This window comes from Nothoprocta perdicaria, unplaced genomic scaffold (genome assembly GCF_003342845.1).
Source record: "Nothoprocta perdicaria isolate Ctin4 unplaced genomic scaffold, notPer1 scaffold_169, whole genome shotgun sequence".
Classification (NCBI taxonomy): Eukaryota; Metazoa; Chordata; class Aves; order Tinamiformes; family Tinamidae; genus Nothoprocta; species Nothoprocta perdicaria.
This window is the reverse complement of record NW_020454860.1, coordinates 1194439-1212131: the sequence shown is the minus strand read 5'-3', so window position 1 is coordinate 1212131 and position 17693 is coordinate 1194439. Positions and strand designations below refer to the sequence as shown.

General features: G+C 41.3%; 3 protein-coding genes across 4 annotated transcripts in view; 2 read left to right on the top strand and 1 right to left on the bottom strand.

Moving 5' to 3' along the window:
- TXNL4B (thioredoxin like 4B) overlaps window positions 1–560 on the top strand; it is a 1488-nt gene extending 928 nt beyond the window's left edge. For both annotated transcript variants that reach the window (XM_026035898.1, XM_026035899.1), the window contains one exon: window positions 238–560. In XM_026035898.1, coding sequence (XP_025891683.1) covers window positions 238–403 — 166 coding nt within the window. In that variant the 3' untranslated portion in view covers window positions 404–560. The remainder of the gene's footprint in view (window positions 1–237) is intronic.
- Window positions 561–1127: 567 nt separating this feature from the next.
- On the bottom strand, window positions 1128–2980 carry LOC112944448 (putative protein FAM172B). The gene has a single exon (XM_026035897.1). It carries the CDS (start codon window positions 2534–2536, stop codon window positions 1481–1483), a length of 1056 nt encoding a protein of 351 aa, XP_025891682.1. The 5' UTR covers window positions 2537–2980; the 3' UTR covers window positions 1128–1480.
- A 454-nt stretch (window positions 2981–3434) lies between these two features.
- Window positions 3435–17693, top strand: part of SENP7 (SUMO specific peptidase 7) — a 35787-nt gene continuing 21528 nt past the window's right edge. The window contains exons 1-5 of the mRNA XM_026035862.1: window positions 3435–3474; window positions 4199–4245; window positions 9241–9335; window positions 14115–14312; window positions 16210–16407. Coding sequence (XP_025891647.1) covers window positions 4207–4245; window positions 9241–9335; window positions 14115–14312; window positions 16210–16407 — 530 coding nt within the window. The 5' untranslated portion in view covers window positions 3435–3474; window positions 4199–4206. The remainder of the gene's footprint in view (window positions 3475–4198; window positions 4246–9240; window positions 9336–14114; window positions 14313–16209; window positions 16408–17693) is intronic.

The following is a 17693-nucleotide window of genomic DNA, read 5'->3' as shown; positions in this document are numbered from 1 at the left end:
CAAAAAAAAAAAAAACCACCCATGACTACAGTCTTAGACAATCGTACACTGCATCTGTGGAGGTTTTGGAGGTCAGGTCAAAGTGTTTCCCTGACTTAAGTAACCAGTGTGGTTCATGACTTGAGAATGAGCTCATGCGAGTCCTCTGACTTATTTTGCCTCTTTGTTGTCCTAAGTGTTTTTGTCTTGGAGCATATTAAAATTGTAGCTCAACCTTTGTCTTATGCTTCTATTTAGGTCTCCAGATCATACTAAATTTGTAGGAAGCTTCAAAACAAAGCAAGACTTTATAGATCTGATTGAAGTGATTTACCGTGGTGCAATGCGTGGGAAGCTCATCGTGAGAAGTCCCATTGATCCCAAGAATATTCCTAAATACGACCTTCTCTACCAAGGAATTTAATGCGTTSGTCTGAGGTAAAGGATTGCTGAACTGGTCCTACTGTTTTTTTTCAAGCATTTTAGCCACCTTTGACACCGTGGGACAGTTTGAGCATTTATACTGAAGGATCACATTGGTCTCCTCCTGAAGACAGATATTCTGTCATGTAAATACTTCTCTAATAAATAAAGCAACAAGTTCACGTGTAGAATTGATGCAAGTGAGTGTTTTTGAGCAGCACACTGGCCAGCAGTCACAGAACACACATGTTGCATGTATCCAGTGGCAGCATCTCCAGTGYGACTTTCTTTAGTGAAATCATTGTATATTCTACTAATTGTCTGCCATTTTTGTAGAACTGTAATAAGTCAACCACTCTTTATTTACAAATTTCTATTCATATCCTTTAAGTGACTGTTCCTTTCTAATGGAATTTCATACTTCTGCCCATCATTAGATAAACAGATGCTTGGTCAATGGCTTAGCCATTTTAAAAATGGAATTATGTTCCATGGAATCTCTGTGTCATGTCTTTAACATACCATCTGACGGGAGAGAGGTATCACTATGTAATTCCCTGAAGTACCTTTCAACTTAAATCTTTCACGAGGGTAGGCAGACATTCCAGAATGATTTCAAACACTAGACAGGGTAGAGTAGTAACCTGGCAGGAAAAAAGCGATAATTCAAAATGCTCGATCCCTTGCATGCCTTGTGTATTCCAGATTTGTCTTTTTAATTAAAGCAAGGTATTTAAGAAATTTGAATTTTTAACTACAATTTARTCTGATTGTAGATCCATGACTACAGAATACAGATTTTAAAAAATAATGCATATTAGAGTTGGTATACCTTAACATCTTTATTTTATACAAGTGTGAATTTCAGAGACAGACAAAGAGTTGTGGTTTAAAGCTTACAACTATGCTGTTCTTTCCTAATATTTACTTATATTTGTTTCTCAAAAGAAAACCATCTTTAAACCCATAAATTGCTCTACAGCAAGAGAAAAGTTATTGGATGACTTAAAGGTGGAAAAAGATGCAGAAGTGGTTGTGAAAGGAAGAGACCCCCAGGAAAACCACACAAGTATGCTTTTTATTTATTGTCTTTCTTCTTACTTGTGCTGCTTCGGGTTGCGATAGGTGAACGTGTAAAGGGTGCTGCTGCAGTCTTGGTTTTCAGAGTGCTCTTCAGGTACTTRAAGATGGCATGTAAGCAGGAGGAAGGTGCCAAGCTGTACTTTTCAGTTCCAGCAGAGACAGTAGGACAGTTCACTTTCACAAGGGACCCCACAGGTTTACCGAGCGGCTTACTGCTTGATACCCATTCTTGGCAGTGTTTTTGTATCCATTCTTGTATTTGTGGGTCRCTTCCAGCCTGGTGCTGCGTATTGTGCATGGAGTCGATGAACGCCACCGCGTACACTTTACTCATCACCTCCCATTTTCTCTGCACGAGCAGATTGATGAACACCAAGCCGCCGTAGCCATGCGCAATGAAGGCCACCTTCTTGGCTGCACTTTTTGAAATAAAGTGATCCCACACATAGGTGGTATGCTCCTCCGGGCTGCTGCTGCACTGCTTGGGGACCAACCAGAGGAACTCCGTGGAAGATGATGATTCTTGCCTCTTAGAAACAGTTGACCTCTGCTCTTCTGTCTTCAGATGCAAGAAGTTGTCGTTGGGGTTGAGTACAATCACTCCCCCCTGGCCTTGAAGGGCCATTTTGATGAAGGGTATCTGTGTGCCGTGGTCCAGGCCCTCATTGATAACAGTCTTTTGCCCCCACTGTCCAGCATGAAAGACTCCACGGTCTTGAAGAAGGACAGTTAGGCTAGAGGTGCTTGTTAGTGCATTCTCGCTCATGAAAAAGAAACTTCTCGGTTCATCCCCAGTGGCATCAGTAGGAATATAGACTTTCTGCAGCAGGCATTCTCCTTCCAGGAGCTCATAAACATACTGGGAAAGCACGTGCCCCAATGCTTGATAGCGTTTATGATTCCTCTCATGGGCATTCTTGTAGTAATTGAAAACAAAGGACTCATTGGTGTCCACATGCCTCAGTTCCCCTTTTATATTGAAGTCGTAGTTCAGTTGTTCTTGATACTCTGAATCCTCTAGCAGTTTCCTCAAGCTCAGTTTGTGCTCCATTTGTGACCRCTACAAATCACCCAGATGGGTGTCAATACAGTGATAGACCTTYGTACAACTGCATAAATAAAATATGTTAGACATCCAATCGTAAAATGGTGACACACAAAGTAACTGTAGACACAAATTATCTTTTGGTGGTCTGTAGTAAGCCAGCTGTTTGAAAAGTCCTTCACACATTCTAGTTGCTAAATTACAACAGCATTACATTCATAAAAATCCTTCCAGTTACTACTTCATCCCTCTCAGTGCTTGCCCCATGGACATTATGGAGTGAATCAGGGAATAAACTAGCCACTGTTTGAAACACTGTTGCAACATAGGTATTATTCCTTATGGGCCTTGCCATGTAAGGTTTTCTCTGTTCCAGCAGCAAGGCCCTCCTGCAAACTCTGTCATTATTATGGGTGCAAATCCTTGCAGAAAACATCTCTCCTTAAAAAAATAAACTGAAGTCACTTCAGGTTTTTATTCTTTAAAATGTTTTTCTTGTTTCCTTCCATGATTCTTTGTATTTCTCCCCTGCCCCCTCTTCTGCTTCGGCCCCGTTCTACCCGATTTACAAACGGAGGCATCTTGCCGCCGCTGGGCGCTCAGAGGGGGGCGGTAGCGGCGCGCGCGGCCGTTGGGCGGCCGTTGCGCGGCCGTTAGGGGGGCGGGGCGGGAGGGGGGGGGAGGGGAGGCGGCGCCCGGCCCGGAAGCGGCCGGGGCAGCTGCGCAGGCGGCGCCGCGGCCGGGTAAACAACGGCGTGAGGGTGAGTGCGGCCGCGGCGTCCGGGCGCCTCGGCAGCCTCCCCGCCGGCTCGGCGGCGGCAGCGCTCTCGGTGCCGCCGCCCGCTCCCGGGGCGCCCTTACCGTGCCCGGCGCCCCGCGCCTGTGCCTGGTCGCCGCCCTCCGCTGCGCCCCGCCGCGCCTTCCGGAGCCTTTTAACGGTCCCGGTGCGGCCGGGGGCAGCGAAGCCGGCGGGGGAGGGTGGGAAAGGGGCGTTCTCGGGAGGAGGCGGGGGAGGGAGCGCGGGGACGCCCCCCGGCTGCCCGAGCGGGGCCCGGCGGCTCCCCCCAGGCCACCTCCTGCGGGCGCCCCGGTCCTTCCTCGGGCCCGGTCCTTCCTCCGGGGCCTCAGGTGATGCCGCTGCCCGCAGCTGGGCACGGAGGCTGCGAGCTGCGAAAGACGCGCAGCTCCCTCCCCCCGCGCCTCTAACGGGCCGTAGTGAGCGCGGCCCTGCGAGAGCCCCAGCTTGGAGGGGCTCCCGCGGGGGACCTCTGGAATAAGCCCCGGTGAAGGCAGAGAGCTCGGAAGCTGGGCCCTGCCGCTGGGAAAGGAGCTGGCCTGTTCACAGGAACTCGTGGGGCTCGTTTTCTCTTTCTTGCTGCCTTTAATTTTTATGTCAGAGCCTCAGTGACTTATTAGTCATCTGATTCCCAGTAGGTCAAATTAAGTGGCAGGTGCCTTCATTAAGATGGACTTTGGTGAAAATTATTTTTAGCAGTTCTGCTCCAGCTGCCCATACATGTGTTTCTCTTGTATCGTGGCTGTTTATGAGCTTTCTTGGTGCTGGCTTGCTCAGAAGGGATCTTGTTCTTGCCTAGTATGTCATTCTATGGTCCTAATTCACTCTAGACAAATAAAACACTAATTGCTAATTTTTTCTTTCTCCATCAGGGAAGATCATGGAAGGAAGAACTTCAGCATCATCAGGCCACATCAGCGTGAGTGTTCTTAAAATTTACGAAAAAACTGCTTTAAGAATATGGATATCGCAGGATGTGATGATGTATTTGTATAACTGAACTTATTCTCCAGTGGTCCAAATTAAGCTTTGCTGGTGCACTCTTTTCTGAGAACCTAGCAGTAGTGTAGTGAATAGTGATGTTTGTTGCTCAATATATTGATATCCAATAGGTTTAACATTTGATACAGGTACAAGCAGCATATAGCAATGGGTATATCAAACCGTAAGATAAAATCTGAAATATTAAGAATAATGCTCATATATGAGTAGTATGCGTAGTTRGAGAACAATTTTGTACTGCAGTAAAGTCTTCAAGCTAGTGGCATAGGTTTTTTTTTTTAAGGGCTGGTAGCTGTAGCTATTGCTTCAATGGAAGAGTTGCATAAGTGGAATATTTGTTCAGAGTTTTTATGCTAATGTTTATTCTTCCTGAAATATCCACATTAGTTGTAGTTTCTACAGCTATCAACAAGGGAGGCACTGGTGAAAAACAAAGTTGTAGGCCCAGCTGCTGGTTTTACTGGGTAAAGTCTGAACCTTCTGGTATTTTAGAAATATATTATTACCCAAATCTTGTTTTCACACTCATGCAGACCCTTGTACATCCAGGTGGGAACTCTTTGGAAAATATTGCTAGTTTAGATATGAGTCTGTTAAGGATGTGTGCATTTGTATGAGTTGATACTGTTATGTTGATTTCTGTTAGCAAAAAGCTGAGGAAACTGCATGTGTTGCCCTTGCCATAAAATAGGGACYTCAGCTGGTCATCTCTTGACTTTGTACTTTTCCCGTAAGTTAGCTGTAGGCATCGCAAATCAACGCTCTCTTAAACTATATGAGCACTGGGAAGGTATCATAGGGTGAGATAGAAGTCTTGCTGCTCAATTTATCTGTTATCTTTTATTCCCTTCTGTCTTTGTTTTGAGCTTGACCTTAGCTGCTGTCAGTGTTACTGGAGAGTATCTGAACCACTGTAACATGGAATGCTTATTTAAGCTTAGGGAATTGATTAACTGTTTTCAGGAAGCTCGTAACAGAGAACACCAGTCAGGCAGCCAYTTGAGTCCCAAGGTAAGGAGCTGCTATCTGACCATTACTGTGCAGAGTAGAAGAATATATTCTGATTGATGGAACAGATATATAGGCTACTTCTCAAAAATCACACTTTCTTCATTAAAAAAGTGTTTATTTCAGTCCTTAAATGTATTGCTTGAGGTAACTTGTGAATAGTTACCTGTGGATAATGTTTACATCCTTTATAATTGGAGGAAATTGTAGTGAACTGATTGTCTCAATATCATAAGTAGCTGCATCTATTATTCAGATACTTGACCTAAAATGTGCTAAAACCCACGAATTTTTGTTTTTGAGAAATGTAAATGAAGAATGAGAGCACTAACAATGCAAACTGCTAGACTGGAAGGGTATCCCATAATATASTATATTTCAGTTAGAGTCTGAAGCACTGCTTACAGAGCTGTGGCTACCCTGTCTGTGTCTGCAAATCCATAGCTCCTCTGTTCTGGAGCTTTTGATTTCATGTTACAAGGCAACAACAAGGGTTGCATCTGGTAGTTTGCAAACTAACTTCAACAGTAGATTTTACATCAGCCTTAACATGCAATTGGTTTCAGCTTGTTCCTGGCTCAAGTAGATTTGGTTGTCTGAGAGATTTTGCATCCATTTCATCCCATCACAGGTACCTTCATTCTAATCTAGTTATACTTGCAGCATAAGGTTTTACTTCTCAAGATGTCTGAGTGAATGGCAAAGGTTGCATTGTTTGTTTAGCTGCCAGTAACTGGTTAAATTAACTAGATATAAAATGTCATTCGCTTTGTTCATCTTAATGTATCTATGACTTGACTTGCTATTTTTGCAAGGGTTGTCACTAACAGCAATTGGTATCATCTTTGAATATATCACTCTTTTGATGCTGATTATCATATACCAAAATCCTGATGCTATTGTAGGATATAATTGCTCTTCATCCTCAAAATTCTTTCTCAAGAGGGTATGAATACAGTGGCTTCTTAACTCAGTGAAACTCTTTGTCTTCTTCATCGTTCTTTAAACTGAGATGTGGAGATTAAACGAGAGTGGAAGGAAATAACTGAGAAAAGTGTATGTACCAGTTAACCTCAGTGCCAGGACACGTCTGAAGCTGTTATGAGGTTAATGAAATAGGATGCTTTTCTTTTCGTACTATTTTGTTTTCTGTTTGCTTTTAAGATGATTGATCTGTTAAAGCTAGTTCCCCAGTGCCTCAGCACCTAGTATTAGCCTACTAGTATTAAATATCATTTTAGACCCAAGTTTCAGTGGGGATGGACGTAAAACCACAGGTCAGTGCTTCCCAATTCCTTATTTTGCGTGATGATTTAGGCAAATTTGTTCATGGCAGTATGCCAGCCCATGGCATCAGTGCATAATCTAGTTTTATCGTGTGTGTAACATGCTCTGTTTTCAGTTGCATGTGCCAAAGAAGAAGCCAAACACCAAGTCAGAGGATATCCAAGTTCAGTTCCCTCTGACAAGGCTCTCAGGCTCCCGCCGTTGGGTCTGCCCTTTAAAAGAGGTAAAGAGAAGTTCCTCAGTGCCAAGTACTTTGGAACATGTTCTATGTCTTGTTTTGCTTTGGAGGCTGGATTTCTTTTTTGATATTGAACGCTGCCTTGTAACTGTGAGACCAATATCTGACCCAAACTGATTTGGAAAGAGTCAGTGCATGGGTCTGAGATCTACCTCCTGGCCTGCAGTTACAAAACCAAATATCTTAGTGCTCTGTTGCCAAACTAGATAATGAAAAAGTAGAATTGGACACTAGTAGTTTGACAGGARATTTCCACATTGCTAAAGTTATTCTGAAATTGTCTTGAAAATTGTAAGTTTAAAGGGAAATGTATATACAAGTTCATTGTTTTGATTCCTGAGCTTTCCGGTTATATTCAGAATACTTATTCCAAATGTTTCTATTATGAGATGGAAGTCTCTTTTAGATTAAATTTTGACATAGTCATTATTTGTATCTGAGAGTTGAAACTTTAAAAGAATGTGTAGAATACTGTAGTCTTCTGGTTTAAATGCTCATGCAGAAATATCAGTGTTAAGACTAAAAGACCGTAAGTGTGTACTYAGCTAACATCATAAATGACAATCTTTATCATCTTAGTTGCATGTAAAAGCAAATTTGTTAAGTAAATATACTTGAAAGACGTTGAAATCCAGCAAATCTTTGAAGTACCAGGTTTTGGAAGCATTGTACTCCTATTGCCTCCCTCAAATCATCCTTGAGAATTTGGTGATGACTTTGATGCTTTCAGAATCAAGGGGCTCTTGCCCCCAGAAGGGTTGTATAGGCGAGTGGGGCGGGCTAGGGATGCTTTCAGCTTGCAGTAGTGCTGCTCGTTTGACCCAATTCTCGGTAGATCTAATCCCTTGACCCTGTTGCAATGCAAGTTCACTGTGTCATTATGTCTTCTCCTGTAGGTACCTAAGYGAGCAGAGCATCCAATTAGAGTCAGGGTTTTGAAATCAGAAGCAATGCCTGCTGTGCTTGGCAGCAGCAGCCTCTTGAGCACAGCCAGAAAGCAACATAGAAATCTCTTCTCTCCTCTCCCTATATTTATGCATGTAAATATAGATGCTTACATATATATGTATCTAAATAGTGATTGGACTAGGTGAAGTAAAAAAGTGGGTTTTTTTCCTGCATTTTTCTGTATTTTCTATCTCTTACTATTTTTCTGACCTATGTCTCCGTTTCTCAGATTCTTCACATGTGGTAGAGAGTTTCTTATACTCTAACACAAGCCTAGTTGTTTTGTATTCTGTTTCATCTTGAAAAGGTCATGAAGCATCATAATTAGAAGGCATATTATTGTTTTATGCATAGGTAGGAGCAAGGATCTGTTGATGTTGGCAGGGTATTTAGTGTTGCATGACTTTGCTCTGTGAYACATGAGAATTTTTGTGTTGCTTTCAGTGGTTGGGTGCATCGGTGTCTCACGCTTGGAGACCAGTGGCATAGGAGAGCTTGGGGGCAGGAGGAGGGGAGAAGACCTTCAAAACCATTTTCTGCTACCAGACATTTTAATAATGAGGGCATTTCTCATCACAGAATCAATCCCTGTAAGAGCAGAAATGGCAGTTTAGGACATGTAGGACATGCCTCCCAGGCTTCCTCACTGAAGTAGCCATAATGTATGAGCCTGATTTTTTTTTTTTTTTTTTTTTTTTTTTTTTTTTTTTTTTTTTTTTTTTTTTTTTTTTTTTNCAATGATCTTTTCCCCTCCATGCTCAGTCAGAAAGGAAGAGTTGGTTTGTCCTCTTTCAGCCTGACTGGCAAAATTTTCAAACCTGCATATGTTTTATTAACTTTGCTATTTAAAAAAAAAATGAAAAGAGGATAGGAGGAAGAAATGGCATAGGGGGATAATTTCTGGAATCACAGAAAAAACGATATGTTTTGGTGGAGTGCCATTATATTTAATTTGGAAAGATCTGTACATTTTGATAAGGTAAGAAAAAATGAAAAAAAAAAACCCAAAAAACGGTTGTTTTATTATGTCACTCCAGTGTCAAGCTTTCAAATGTATATCCCTGCTAAGAATCCCCTTTGAGAGGAGCTTCTATATTTTGATTATATACACAGGCAGTTGTTAAAGAGAGTGGGCAATATCTTGTCTATTTGTGATGTTGTAAAACAGGTCTAATATTTAATTCCCCTTTGGAATGGTAGTCTTTCAAATAGAAGAAATTGAATTGCCTTTATTGTCAAGTTTCTTATGAAAAAAGAGCAAATTCCTTTCAAGAAAAGGCAGCATATGGATGCRTAAACAAAGCATATTTTGCAAAATTATGTATACTTTTTGTTGCTCTGTTTTAGTCGAGCAATTGCATTGTTCCATCTTTCTAGTATAATGTTTATGATATTTTTGCCTGTTGAATCTTTGTTATTTATTTATTTCAGTGGAGATTAAGTATCAGGAACAGAGATTCTCCTACAAAAAGAAGGCGGAAAAGTGACTGTGACAGATACAGCTGTCATGATGAAGAATCAATTGGGTAAGAATCATCTCAAAATTAGTTCTTCTGTGCTTACGTTGGCTGAGTTTCCTAGTCTTTCTTGAAGACATGTATCCGTGATCTCCAGTTTTAGGTCATGCTGAGGTGWTTCTTCAAGATGTCACATAGCTTCCTGCCCCTCCAGTGAGGTGTAATTTCTGTGATCTGATGGCCTTATGAATTATGAAGCAACCATCACTTAACTGTTATCACAAGACCGCACCACAGGCTAGAGGAATTACTGCTTGTTGAACAGTTTGGTTTCAAATCATCTTCTCTTAATGTGTGACATTTTTTATTCTGTAGCATAGGATGGAAGAGACCTTKGGAGGTCATCTAGTCCAACCTCCTTCAAGCAGGGTTAGGTAAAGCAGGTTACACAGGACTCTGTCCAAGTGGCTTTTGAATCTATCCAGGGATGGAGAATTCACAACCTCTCTGGGAAACCAGTTCAAGTTTTTCCCTCTCATATTGGGATAGATCTTCCTGAATTTCAATTTATGACCTTTTCCTCTTGTTCTGCCACTGGGCACCACTGAAAAGGTCTGTCTCCATCTTTTTTGCACTCTCTCTTCAGATATATGTTGAAAAAATACCAGCCCCAATGCTTCTCTTCTCTAGAGCAGAYGGTCCCACCTCTCTCAGCCCCCTCCTTGTAGAGCAGATATTCTAGTCTCTTTGTCCCTCATGTCCRTCTTGTACTGAGAACCTCAGAACTATGCATAGCTCTGCAGATGGGTCCTTACCAAGGCTGAGCAGAGAAGAAACCCAAGATGCTGCTGACATTTTTGGCCTCAAAGACACGTTGGTGRCTCATGGTCAACTTGTTTTTAGCTAGGATCCCCAGATTCTGCTTTGCAAAGCTGCTTTGCAGCAGGTCAGCCCCAGCATGTGCTTGTGCCTGAGGTTATTCCTCTCCATGTGCAGGACTTGCTTTTCATTGTTGAACTTCGTATGGTTCCTCTACCCACTTCTCTGGTTAAGCAAAAGCTTGAGAATTTGCAAAAGGCAAAATATTAAGTGGTATAGTGACGATCTTGAGAAGGCAGAAGTTTTTGTATGGATAAAAAGGAAATGTTGATCTTGATGACAAACCACTATTTTAAAAATGTAACCTTCATTTGGTATTACCCAGGATACGGTTCCTATCACATATTTGGGGAGGCACATTCTACTTTAAGTGTTGGCTTTACCATTGTTACTGCCTACTTAAGTGTGAATAGTTTAACTTATTCATGTCTTTGCAGAAAATTTGGCATCATATTTATGTGATTGGTCTTGTTAATGTTTTGTATGSCATTTACTGTTGAGGAAGGGAATAACAGTGTTTATTGCCATAGCCTGGCGACATTCTCTTACCTCAGCTGTGTTACTCGTGGGTCATCCAAGTTGGACAGTGCTACTTTGAAAATCAAGCTTCTGGTTTAGGTCTGTCAATCTTTCTTTGGCTTGGGAGGAGTATTTGAAGATGTGTGTAATTCTGCCGACTCAACACTGTAAACTTTAATTGAAGTACCTGTGAAGGCCGAAGGCACCGCCACCACCACGCAGCTGTCAGGTTTTGGTGGTAATTGCTTACGTACAAGTTTCCTTTGCCCTGACACTTCCTGCTCCAGTGAAGCCAAGGAGGTTAGTAGGGATTTTCAGGCTTACTGTTAAAACAGAATGCTGCTGAATTGAAGAAAGGGTCGAGAAAGACACTGCCTGTCCTCTTCCTACTTAGTGGTAGTGCAGTCAGTAAACATTGGTGACATTTTCTCGTTAAAGATGCATCATTTMGTTTTGTTGGGCTCCGAAAGGCCAAGGACTGCTTGGCCTATGCATAGGCTGTAGATTACGCTCAAACAGATGAATCGCAAATAAACAAAATGTCTGTCAGTGGTTTTCTGCAAACCCCAGGACATGCCTTGAGTTCTCGTAGGGTCTATTGGAGCACCCTCATATGTGTTTATCATCCCACCACTGCAATGCAGATTTTACAAAATTTGGATCCACAAGGAGGAGAATTGTAGGCAGGAGGATGGGGGAGTAGGCAGCTATTATCAATGCAACTGCAGGAGGAGTCACTAACTTTCAAGTTTTGATTTGGACGACCTCTCTAACACAAACATGAGCAAAATGGAGGCAGTGGTTATATTTGGGTGTGCATGTAAATATAGTAATTGAAAACAGAACTGGATCTAGTTCTACATATTGCCTAAGTAGAGGTCAAGAGACCAGATATTTTCCCCAAGTCATGCAAGCAACTAATACTTTTCAGTCCTGCCCTTTGTATGGTAGGATAGTAGATTTTTGTCTTTGAAAAGTGGTTTGAGATTAGCCAGGAGTAGTAGTTGACAGCATTTTTCTTAATACAATTTTTCCTGTTTCACTCTTACATGAGTAAGTATATTTCTCTTACCATTATCTACATATATATTTTTGCTTTTGGAAAAAGGATTGAGGAGTAGAAGCAGTAGGGTGGAGTAGGGAACTGCTTTAAAAACAAAAATATTTTGATTTTCCATTACCAAGATGCCTCCAGACTTTATGTTGTGTAATTTGCTTGCTGTGTCTCTCACTTTTTTTTTCTCTTGCTTGGCATCACTTTTATCTTTTGAAATTTCTYTTGTATACCTCATTTACTTGCTTTTGTGAACAACTTAGCAGGTAATATAGGGATCTGTGTCTTTAGATATTCGAAGTGTAGTATAGACCTTTTAAAAGCCATGATATTTGAAGCAGATGCACAGATTTTTGGAAAGGGTTTCTAAAAACAGCCATTCTCTGCCTAAGCAGTCACAGAATGTATCCAGATCTAGATAAAAGGACAGTGTGTATCTGCGTTTCTGYGTCTCTGCCTGTGCCGTTCTGGAGCTACCCGCTTGCCTGGGTCAGTCCTCTGATGAGGCCGGCAGACTATCCTAGTACATATGCACCTAACTTCATATTCCCATCGCAGAGTTCATCTCTTGCTCCAGAAACCTTAGACTGTATTTCCTGTAGCTAATCAGGGACCCCCTCTTGCATGATTAAATCTTTTTATGTTTTTTAATTTTCTGTCCAGATTCTTTTGTAAGAATGCTATGATTTATTTTTTTCCAGAGTTTAAGGATCTCTTTTTGAGACTCCACATTATCTGTATTTCACTATTTTTATCTCCGGGAAGCTTCTAAGACAAGCCGAGATTATGGAGAAAAATGACTTAATTTGATCTTAAGTTACTTGGTTTTTGAATGGGAGCTATTTAAGTTTATTTGCAACAATCTTAAAAAACAAATGTAACAAATGTAAAGGGCCTTCAGAGAAAGCAGCTCATTGCATGCATGTTTGTAGCTTCTCAGATAGGTTCTCCAACCTAGAACCTTGATGTTTTTTCCGTCTCCTGGAGGATGGTAGGGGGGTATATGGGTGGGAGAGGGTGTCTGGTTAACATGGCAAGTAACTGGGAGGTGGTTGAAAAAATCTCAACGTGTAGCTGTTGGTCCAACAGTAAAACGTCAGSATTTCTTGAAACGCCTTCCCTGAGTTCAACAGGTTTCTTTAGCAAAGCAGTTTCCAAGCTTTTCTTTCGTTTCAAGCATCACTTCTCTTCAGCACTTTTCTTGGCATACTTAGCTCTACTAACCCCGCTAGGTTCTGCGCAAGCACGCGGTTGAGCTGAACGCAGCACGTCAGTGGGACAGCTGTAACTTCTTAAAAGTTGTTTTACCCAGTTGCCCACCCACTGGACAGGAGCAGCCTTTTGCTTAGGAAACGCAGCTGTAGCGTGTCCCATCTACGCTAGTAGAAACTGTGGCTTATTCCAGCTGTAAAAGCCTCTGGATGTAAAATGTGAACAACTGAGTTTGTCATTTTAGACAAGACACAGAGAAAGTTTTACCTTGCTAGTCTTCTAAAAACTGAAAAAAGCCTGAGCTGGAGTTTCAGTGTCCTCTTAGGACCAATTTTTCTAGGAAAAGAACCCCAATTTGAAAATGAGATAAATCCTCTAAGATAAACTCTGACAAATTATCTATGGTGTATACTAGTTAGGAGTCTAAAAGAGACTGTCCAAGCTACTGGCCATGTTACAGAATTAATTCTTTAAGGTGGAGACTTCGATGTCTGTCTAGCAGTTTCAGTGCAGTGTGGACATTTGTTTGAAGTCTTAATGGGGAACTTTTAATAACCACCGAATTCAAAATTGTATGTCATTTTTTAAAGCAGAATTGAATAGCAATAGTCATGGGGAGATTCTATAACATATAACAAAACTATAACATTGTATTACTGTATTTTTTTCCAGAAAGATTGTGTCTTAAATTGTGTATGGAAACCACTGAATATTTCTGGTTCTAAAGTAAGATACCACAATAYGAGCATACTCAGGGTATGAAAACAAGTGCTCAAACATGTATTTTTGGAACAATTTGTCAGGCAATAGTGATGCTACTTGCAGTATTTTCCAATTAAAAAAAGATGCAGCAAAATTTCCRAGCCTCTGCATTGAATTTTGGCAGCCCAGAATTGTGCACAGATGTGATACTTACTGCTGGTAGAATAAGAAACTCTGACATTTCCTAATGGAGAGAAATGCAGTTCTCATTCCTCTTCTCTCAAGTGAACTGCTTTGTTGTTGTCAGGGAAGTGAACTTAATACTCTTGAAACTATTAGGTATGATACAGGAACAATAAACACTTAAAAAGGAGTTTTAAACCCTTAAAAAAAAGTCTTTAAAAAAGTAAGTTTTGTTGAATTCATGTMATTTGACAAGATCTCAGCACCCCATTATTAATTTATCATTATATGTATGGCAGGCAACCCAAAGTTATCTTGACGAATGTCCTGAGGACGAAAATAGGACGAAAATACGCACAGGTGCAACCCAAAACTGATGCTAATTTTTCTGATGCTGACAAACTGCAGACAAATCAACTGCCTTCATCATCTGTTGCCAGCCTAAAGATATGGCAAATTTTAAATCCTACTCTCCAAAGCCTTTTTCTATCTAAAAGGTATGTTGCTCAATGCTTTTTGCTTCCTGTCACTAAAAAATATTTTTTCTTGCTGTTATTTTGCATGAGAAACTGTTCTTTGTTGTACCGAGGTTGTCTTGTCTCATTCATGGATATTAGTMTCATGCCATCTGACTTGGCTGGATTCCCTTGCACATGGTTTCTTTTGCTGATAATTGAGAGAGATGGTGGCAGGCACGGGGTAATAGGATTTCTGAGCGGTTGGTTTCTAGATGGTGCTTTGTTGACAAGACCAATTTGTTCTCATTCAACTGTTGGACTCTCAAAATGCCCATTTCTTTTGCCTGCAAGCACGCTCTTCACAAGAAATGGCCTGCTGTTCTCTGACAAGGTATTAAAGTATATTCACTGTTATGGTCTGTGACCAGGCACAAAGCTGAGAGGAGGCCTAAAAGGTCAGAAGAAAGGCCAGGCCTATCAAGTCCCGTATTTTCCCCTTTCCTACTCCCTGTCAGGCAGTGCTTAGTTGGAGGTACTTAGGATGGAGATAMGAAACAGGGCATAGGTAGAGTGAGTGGATTTTTTTTTTTTAATTTCTTTTTCTTCTCCCTGATGTTTCTTCCTAGCTGCTGACAGTAGAGATTTTAGGGGCTTCCATTACAGAATCACAGAATGGTTGAGGTTGGAAGGGTCCTCGAGAGATCGTCTAGTCCAACCCCTCTGCTTCAGCAGGGACACCCAGGGCACAGGGCGGCATCCAGGCGGGTTTGGAAGATCTCCAGAGAAGGAGACTCCACAACCTCCCTGGGCAGCCTGTGCCAGGGCTCTGGCACTGTCACAGTGAAGAAGTTCCTCCTCACATGGAGATGGAGCTGCCTGTGTTGTCTCTCATAGCTGGAGACTATGTCCCAGAGAACTGTGTTCTGCATTAGGCTCACCTCCTAAGTCCTAGCCCTGTTGCAGGTCCCYTGCGAACCTCAGCTGCTGCTTGCCCCCATGTAGTCCCTCCCCAAAAAGGAAATCCACCTCTCGGTGCAGCAGGAGGTGCAGGTGCTCCCAGACGTTCCACGCTGCTGGACTGCACTTCAAATATGAGCAAGAGGGACCTTCAGCAGATATCCAGAAGGCAGCAGTGTTCCAASCAGATCCCAGGAAGGCCATGGCATGCACTGGAATCCAGCCTGAATTGCAAAGGAAAGGGTAGAATTTAAAGCACCATTTAAGAAAGAGGGAAGTAAGTGAAGGGCTTCCCCAGCAAGCTGGCTGTGCTTACTTTGTGTCAGATGTGCTGTGTTGCTCTCACGCTTCACTGTTCAAGCAGTCACATTTTCATATTTTGTTTATTCCTAATGCTTGTCCTTTCTAACACCTGCAGATGTTCTTCTGGGCCTTGACATTGCTGTATTCCCCCTACTCTGGCAACTGAGAGGGAAGAAACAAAAGCTATTGCTAAATTTGTGTGTGCTACTTTCTACCTGTTAACCAAGTGCTTGAGGAAATCCAATGTGTTTTACTGGAGGCTTCTTGTTCATAGGAAAATAAAGATTTCCTTGCTCCCTAATTCTTTGTATGTTATGATGTTGCAGCGACTTGAGATAAGGATTTACCTGTAGTAAAATAGTGTTAAGATGATACGTTAGTGGCAATGCACTGTGCATAGTATCTGTTTATGGTGAAATGATGCATCTAGCCTTAAACAAACATTTTCCCTGTTTTCTTGCTACTTATAGCATTYATCTGCTCACCTGGAATTTCAAGCTCCTTTGTGGAGGACTTTTTTTTTTTTATTGTGTGCCTAGAAGATGGAGTGGGAAGGGGGGAAAATAATACTGTTTAATGATGTTGGGGATTATCAAGCCACTGAGATGCACAATTAGAAGTTGCTTTCTCTGAATTTGAGTGCAGTATTTATGATTTATCGTTATATATATGGCAGGCAACCCAAAGTTATCTTGACGAATGTCCTGAGGACGAAAATTGGAAGAAAATACATAGACAGCCACGTAATTATTGATGCTAATTTATCAGATGCTGACAAGGTACAATCAGGTCAACCACCCTCATCATCTGTTGCCAACCTACAGACATGTCAAATATTAAGTCCTCCTCATGAGAGGTCTTTTCTGTCCAAAAGGTATGTTGTTCACTGCTGATTTTACCAGTCTTCCTGAAATAACATGACTTCGCAATGGAAAACGGTTTTGCTGGAACAGTTTTTGAGACTGTCTTGAAACAGAAGTTAAATTTCCTGAATTGGGAACTAAAATACTGCTGCAACTAGCTGTTTTAACGCTGCATTTATTCTTTTTTTTTTTTTTTTGCTGCACCTAATGTTGCTACATTGCTGTTCCTTTTCTAGAAGGAGTGTCCATTCCTAATGAAAGAGTGTTTTTGGTCTATATAAGTGGCCGTTTCAAGTATATTTCAGTTGACTTTGTGTCTAGAACCAAAATTTTGCTCTCCTGTTGCTGTCTTTTTTTTTTTTTTTTTTTTGCTTTCTAGCATGGTTTCAAATAATATCTTTAAAATCCCCCTAAATGTCTATATGTGAGAATTCGTTTCTTTATTCATCCCTCACTGCTCACAAGCACATCTGCAGAGTGCTGCTCTTTGAGAGATTGCTTTGTCGCTGCTTAGAATCTCATTTTTCTCTTTTCTTCCTGTATTTTTCTTGACTGAGCATCACAGCAAAACTTGACATGCAAAATTAGTAGAAATAATTGATTAGAATTATGCAATCCTCATCTTAGCTAAAAGTGGCTGTTGAATTCAGAGTAAGCTGCTGTTTTTTTTCCTTGTCTTCAGTGACCTTCTCTTTGCTTAAAAGCAAAGTATCCACACAGACAAATAGCATGAAATTTTGGGGGAGGAATAATGTGCAATGATAAAAAGTATTAGGAATACAGAGAGAGCTTCAGACCTTTTACACAGGTGTGGAACTAGTTCTGTATTAACCAGGATGAAATGAAGTCTGTGTGTTCTCCAGTTCCATTTGTCTTTCTGGGCTAGACAAGGTCTTGCTCCATTTCAGTAGCTGGTGTGCTGAGCTTGCTGGAGACACGAGTTCATTCACCAAAGGTTAATTTTGTATTTCTGCCATATGCTTTTCTGATATTAACTGTTAGATCTTTTTGCAAGGGTCTGGAATTAGGGAAAAACAGCAAAAGGAGTGTTGTTCCCTCGCCAAGCCCCTCCACAGTGACTAGCACATTAATAAGTGTAACAGATTGCATAGGAAGTAGAGAAATGTAGAAATATCTTTAAAAAACAAAACAGCAAATTGCTTTYGTCTTGATTATCTCCCTGTAGCTGATGCCTGTGCACAGGATATTCTTGGCACTGACTCTTTTGGAGTCTGTCCTGTTGGAGAAGAATAAAAGTCCCCACCTTAACCTTAATATGTCTCCCCCTATAATATGT